Here is a 7,046-nt window from a genome sequence, read left to right as displayed (position 1 = left end):
AAGAGGCCCCGACCAGGGGCAACGACGACGTCCAAGCTACCTTTGGCCTCGCAGTCGGCGCAGTACTTGTTGTCCTCCTCCCTCAGAAGCTTGGATAGGATGAGCTGGTGCTGCTCGTTCAGCTTCTGAGCCTTCTCCCGACATGAGCGCGTCGCCATCTCGGCAGCGGGGCGGGGAGCCCGGGGCAGCTACGGCGGCGGCGGACGCTGGCTGGAGCCGGGCGGAGTGAACGTACCTGGCGCCGCCGGGGCCGCGGGCGGACTCAGCCCAGGAAGCGGCGGCGGCAGCGGCAGCTGGAACGGGAGGAGGGGAGGCGGCAGCGGCGGTGGTAGCGCCGACGTGTCCCGCCTCCTTGCCCGGCCTGCCGGCACGCACCACCCTAGCCGGCGAGGGGAAGGGGAGGGGGACTGGGACGCGCCGAGGCTTCCGGGTGGCGCGGAGGAAGGAACCCGGGTGCCGGGCGCGCTGCGCATGCGCCGAACGTATGGAGCCCGGGCTGCCGAGCATTTCTGCAAAAAGGCCTTCTGCCCAAGGTGATTCCCGAAAGGTAGCTGGCACTGCCTCATACGAGTTTTCCCCCCTTTTGAGATGTGATGGTCCGCGAGGGCCTCGAGTAAAACCCGGTAATGGAAGACCTTTTACAAGAAGCCTACTTTGACTTGCCCATTTGCCTTTGCTCTTGCTGGCACAACATTGGAAATGCAGAAATAACTAGCGACTGGGTGGGTTCATTTACTCATTCGAGGTTTATTCGCCTGCAGTTTAGAAGCTGGAGATACGGATGGAATAAAAGAGGAAAAACGGTCTCTTACATTTTAAGGGCGAGAAATAATCTAGTAGTGACATGTATTAAGGGATAACATTTCATTGAGTGATTACTCTGTTAAACGAACTGTTAGCTCATTTAACCCTTTCCCCAACCTTATGATATTGTTATCCTCATTACACAGGAGAGGAAAGTGAGGCATAGAGAAGTTAAGTAACCTGACCAGATTACAGAGCTACTAGTGGAGGAGTTGAGATTCAAATCCAAAGCAGTCTGGCTCCAGAGTCTGAAAGACCTGGCAGTAAACCCTTCCATAAGGGGGAAAGTGTGACCAGGAACCCAAATACTAGGCGGTGATACTTTAACAAGAAGCTGTGTAAATAGTGATCCTTAATGCAAGAGAAAGAGAACTAAAGAAAACACTTTTCACTGGAACCCAGACCCTAATCCAGGCTCATGAAGTTTGAACTCTGGGTGACGCAGTTTCAATGATTTGGCATGTTGTATATTATGAGGAAGTTCTAATATGGGGCTTATGCAAGCCGAATAAACACAGTCCTTGCCTGCGGTGAAGCAGATGCTAAGAAAGGCAATGAGCAAGAGTCGGTCTTACACTTCTTAGTAAGGCCAATTTCTAGCCGCTGGCCCTGCATAAAAGTGACCCTGATTGCTACCTACCCTGTTCTTGGCACAGGGGCTCAAAAATGTTTGTGGAATTAAATTGAATGGATATGGCAATGAAGATGCTCAGTAATTAAACAAATTAGAGCTTATACTACATAGCTCTGACAAATAACAACTAGGGAGATATTGGTGAGTTCCAATGAACAGAAAAAAACATTATGTGGGAGGTAGAACTTATGAGCCTTGTCCTGAAGATACGCTGGATTTAGATGGGGACTGGGGAGGGAGATATTAAGAAAGAGCAGCTTGCACAAAAGCATGAAGACTGAAGTACCTTGGAAAACAGACTGGAACAAAAGGTACTACTTAGGACGGAGTGAGAGATAAGGCTGCATGAGTAAACTATGATAGAGTTATGGAAGACTTGGGAAGCCAGACAAAGTAGTCTGGCCTTGATGCAATTGACAGTAGAAAACCTGTAAATTTTTGCCGAGCACAGTGGCTCATGCCTGTAATCCCAGCACTTTGGGAGGCCGAGGCAGGCGGATCACCTGAGGTGGGGAGTTCGAGACCATCCTGACCAACATGGAGAAACCCCGTCTCTACTGATAATACAAAATTAGCCAGGTGAAGTGGCGCATGCCTGTTTAATCCCAGCTACTCAGGAGACTGAGGCAGGAGAATGGCTTGAACCCGGGAGGCAGAGGTTGCAGTGAGCGGAGATCAGGCACTCCAGCCTGGGCAACAAGAGCAAAACTCCTTCCCCACCCACCCCCCCCAAAAAAGAAAAAGAAAGCCTGTAGATTCTTCAAGTAGGATAATAGCTTAATAAAAAGGATCTTTTGGGAAAGTTAGTCCTGCAGTAACCAGTAAACACCATTTTTTGAGTACCTCTCCTCCCTACAAAAATTCTGTTCAGCACTGTAAGGACTCAGAAAAACAATACAGGTTTACCACCAAAAAACAACCTTCAGGATGGATTGAAGGGTCACAGCGATGTCCAGTACAAATACTTGTGTGCCACACGTATAACTTTAAATAATGCAGTAGCCACATTTAAAAACAGAAAAAGAAACATAAAATACATTTTACTAATACATTTTATTTAACTCAATGTATCCAAAATATTTTTAAGATGTAATATAAAAAATGGCATATTTTCCATTCTTGTTTTCATATTCTCTTCAAAATGCTGTATAACACAGCTCATTTCATTTTGGAGTAGCTGAATTTATTTTTTAATAAAGAAATTATCAAAAAATTGAGCCTAGGAGTTCGAGACCCTGCTGGTCCATGGGGTCTCACTATGTGGGCCAGCATGGTCTTGAACTCCTAGCCTCAAGCTATCCTCCCACCTTGGCCTCCCAAAGTGCTGGGATTACAGGTGTGAGGCACTGCGCCCAGCCTGGAGTAGATGAATTTCAAATGTTCAGCAGCCACATGTGACTAGCGGATACATTATTGAATAGTGTGGTTCTAGATGGTCAGCTTAGAGGCTATTAACATCTAAATTTGAGTTGATTGTATTTTAAGACTATAGTAGGAAGAAAAAGACTGGTCCCCAAAACATCTTGGGAAGAAAACAACATTGCATTTATTCACCAGTATTTATTAAACAACTTCTATCTAGTACACTAATAATCAGAAGCTTACAGTCTACTATGAGCTACAAATATGTAAATAGAAAAGGACTACACTGTAAAGTTTATAGCAATTATAAAGTGTTCTGGGAGCAAAAGGAACAGAACATCCAGTAGCCTGGGAAAATCTGGGAAAGTTTCACGGAGGAGGTGATGCTTAAACTTGGCTTTTAACAGATGGGGGAATTTTTCAAGTGAATGGGGGTGGAGCGGAGAGAAAGGAATTGCTTTAAAAAACATGTATGGACTTCTGAAAGTTCAGGGTTATATGCTAGGAGTAGTGAGGATATGAGGCCCAAGAAACCTAGAATGTGTTTGGAGAACATGAAGGTAGGAAAGGAAACAAGATGGAGAGGTAGATTGCCACCAGAGGGGTAAGAGCTTTGTAGCCAAGCAACAGAGTTTGAACCTCATGGGTTTATAGAACCAATAGAAGCTTTTACATGGAAAAATGACTTGATAAGCTTTCTTCTCAGTAACTCTCCATACAGTGGCAGTATGGAGAACATAGTGGGGAAAAACTTATCAAAGGAACAGATTACAGGGCTGTCTCAATAATAGTCCAAAGAAGATATGATGAAGGCCTATTTTAAGCAAGTAGCATAGGGTTTGGGAGAGACAGAATCAAATGATGTTTTAAAATTAGAAGCAGCAAGATTTGGCAGCTGACTGTATGTGGAGGGCAAGAGAAAGAAGGTGGGAATAACATCAAGCTTTCTAAGTTGGAAGAAAGGTAAATGGTGATGCCGTTAACCCAGATCAAGAATAGAAGGGGTAGGCCTCTCAGTCCAGCAGTCACAGGGCTGAGCCAGCAGCACTAATCCTCCCAGTTCTCCGTGTGCTCAGCTTCCTGCTCTGCAACCATGACACAACAGGCCATCTCCTTTGCCAAGGACCATCTGGCTGGTGGCATTCCTGCTGCCATCGCCAAGATAGTTGTGGCCCTGAGTGAACAGGTGAAGCTGCTGTAGCAGATGCAAGGCGCTAGGAAGCAGGTGACAGCTGACAGCAGTGCACAGGAATTGTGGACTACTTTCTTAAGCAAGCCCTCAACGTCACATTCAAGGATAAGCAGACACAGCTATTCCTGGGAGTATGGATGAACACACACAGTTCTAGAGCTGTTTAGCCCACAATCTGGCCGCCAACAAAGCAGAGCCAGCTGTCTCTGCTTTGTGTACTTGCTGGATTTTGCCAGAACCCATCTGGTGGTCAATGTTGGGAAATCATACACAGAGCTGGGATTCAGGTTCAAAGACCTAGGAGACTGTCTGGTGAAGATATGTAAGTCTGATGGGATCTGGGGCCTGTACCAGGGCTTCAGCATCTCTGTGCAGGGCATCCTCCTTTTCTGGGCAGCCTGAAGGCCTAAGGCATGCTCCCTGACTCCAAGACCACCACATCATGGTGAGACAGATGATTGCCCAGACTGTGGTGGTGTGGCCAACATGACCTTCTACCCATTGGGCCCTGTGCAGACCCAAAGGAGCCAACATACTGCACACAGGAACCCTCAATTGCTGGAGGAAGATTTTTAAGGAGGAAAAGGAAAAGCCTTCTTCAAGAGTACATGGTCTAATGTTCTCAGAGATATGGGAGGAGCTTTTAGGCCTGTCCTGTATGTGGAATTGAAGAAGAGTAAGTGTGTTTCCTCACTAGAAATGAAAACCAAGAGAATCATACAGCATAGTTACCTGTTATGGACCACTGACCTTTGAGAAATTTCATTTTCTTGGTCCTGGCCATAGTACATCTGTAGAGGGCTAGAGAAGGCTTTAGAAAAGGGGTTCACCATGATCATATTCAACCATTGGCACCCTGAATCCATGCATTGATTACTGGCAATAATTATGACATCACCATGGGTCCACAAACAAGGCAACTCCTTCAAACAGACCTGTAGTCTAGGCACTTGTAGAACTCAAACTGTGTTTAAATATTTATTTATTTTGTATTTATTTATTTTATTTTTTATTTTTTTGAGATGGAGTTTCACTCTTGTTGCCCAGGCTGGAGTGCAATGGCACAATCTTGGCTTACTGCAACCTCTGCCTCCCAGGTTCAAGCGATTCTCCTGCTTCAGCCTCCCTAGTAGCTGGGATTACAGGCACCTGCCACCACACCCAGCTAATTTTTTATATTTTTAGTAGAGACGGGGTTTCACTATGTCGGCCAGGTTGGACTCGAACTCCTAACCTCAGGTGATCCACCCGCCTCAGCTTCCCAAAGTGCTGGGATTACAGATGTGAGCCACCATGCCCAGCAAATATTTATTTATTTTTGTTTTGTTTTGTTTTGTTTTATTTTATTTTATTTTATTTTATTTTATTTTATTTTATTTTATTATACTTTAGGTTTTATGGTACATGTGCGCAATGTGCAGGTAAGTTACATATGTATACATGTGCCATGCTGGTGCACTGCACCCACTAACTCGTCATCTAGCATTAGGTATATCTCCCAATGCTATCCCTCCCCTCTCCCCCCACCCCACAACAGTCCCCGAAGTGTGATGTTCCCCTTCCTGTGTCCATGTGTTCTCATTGTTCAATTCCCACCTATGAGTGAGAATATGCGGTGTTTGGTTTTTTGTTCTTGTGATAGTTTACTAAGAATGATGATTTCCAATTTCATCCATGTCCCTACAAAGGACATGAACTCATCATTTTTTATGGCTGCATAGTATTCCATGGTGTATATGTGCCACATTTTCTTAATCCAGTCTATCATTGTTGGATATTTGGGTTGGTTCCAAGTCTTTGCTATTGTGAATAATGCCGCAATAAACATACGTGTGCATGTGTCTTTATAGCAGCATGATTTATAGTCCTTTGGGTATATACCCAGTAATGGGATGGCTGGGTCGAATGGAATTTCTAGTTCTAGATCCCTGAGGAATTGCCACACTGACTGCCACAAGGGTTAAACTAGTTTACAGTCCCACCAACAGTGTAAAAGTGTTCCTATTTCTCCACATCCTCTCCAGCACCTGTTGTTTCCTGACTTTTTAATGATTGCCATTCTAACTGGTGTGAGATGGTATCTCCTTGTGGTTTTGATTTGCATTTCTCTGATGGCCAGTGATGGTGAGCATTTTTTCATGTGTTTTTTGGCTGCATAAATGTCTTCTTTTGAGAAGTGTCTGTTCATGTCCTTCGCCCACTTTTTGATGGGGTTGTTTGTTTTTTTCTTGTAAATTTGTTGGAGTTCATTGTAGATTCTGGATATTAGCCCTTTGTCGGATGAGTAGGTTGCGAAAATTTTCTCCCATTTTGTAGGTTGCCTGTTCACTCTGATGGTAGTTTCTTTTGCTGTGCAGAAGCTCTTGAGTTTAATTAGATCCCATTTGTCAATTTTGGCTTTTGTTGCCATTGCTTTTGGTGTTTTAGACATGAAGTCCTTGCCCATGCCTATGTCCTGAATGGTAATGCCTAGGTTTTCTTCTAGAGTTTTTATGGTTTTAGGTCTAACATTTAAGTCTTTAATCCATCTTGAATTGATTTTAGTATAAGGTGTAAGGAAGGGATCCAGTTTCAGCTTTCTACATATGGCTAGCCAGTTTTCCCAGCACCATTTATTAAATAGGGAATCCTTTCCCCATTTCTTGTTTTTGTCAGGTTTGTCAAAGATCAGATAGTTGTAGATATGTGGCATTATTTCTGACGGCTCTGTTCTGTTCCATTGATCTATATCTCTGTTTTGGTACCAGTACCATGCTGTTTTGGTTACTGTAGCCTTGTAGTATAGTTTGAAGTCAGGTAGCATGATGTCTCCAGCTTTGTTCTTTTGGCTTAGGATTGACTTGGCGATGCGGGCTCTTTTTTGGTTCCATATGAACTTTAAAGTAGTTTTTTCCAATTCTGTGAACAAAGTCATTGGTAGCTTGATGGGAATGACATTGAATCTGTAAATTACCTTGGGAAGGATGTCCATTTTCACAATATTGATTCTTCCTACCCATGAGCATGGAATGTTCTTCCAGTTGTTTGTATCCTTTTTTATTTCCTTGAGCAGTG

General features: G+C 44.3%; 1 protein-coding gene across 4 annotated transcripts in view; it reads right to left on the bottom strand.

The window, feature by feature from the left end:
- SMAP1 (small ArfGAP 1) overlaps positions 1 to 423 on the bottom strand; it is a 196,531-nt gene extending 196,108 nt beyond the window's left edge. For all 4 annotated transcript variants that reach the window (XM_054492384.2, XM_054492385.2, XM_054492388.2 and 1 more), the window contains exon 1: positions 41 to 423. In XM_054492384.2, the coding sequence (XP_054348359.1) occupies positions 41 to 158 (118 nt within the window). In that variant the 5' untranslated portion in view covers positions 159 to 423. The remainder of the gene's footprint in view (positions 1 to 40) is intronic.
- Between the last annotated feature and the right edge of the window lie 6,623 nt (positions 424 to 7,046).

Source organism: Pongo pygmaeus, chromosome 5 (assembly GCF_028885625.2).
Source record: "Pongo pygmaeus isolate AG05252 chromosome 5, NHGRI_mPonPyg2-v2.0_pri, whole genome shotgun sequence".
Taxonomy (NCBI): Eukaryota; Metazoa; Chordata; class Mammalia; order Primates; family Hominidae; genus Pongo; species Pongo pygmaeus.
The sequence above is the reverse complement of the archived record's forward strand: the minus strand, read 5'-3'. Positions and strand labels throughout refer to the sequence as shown.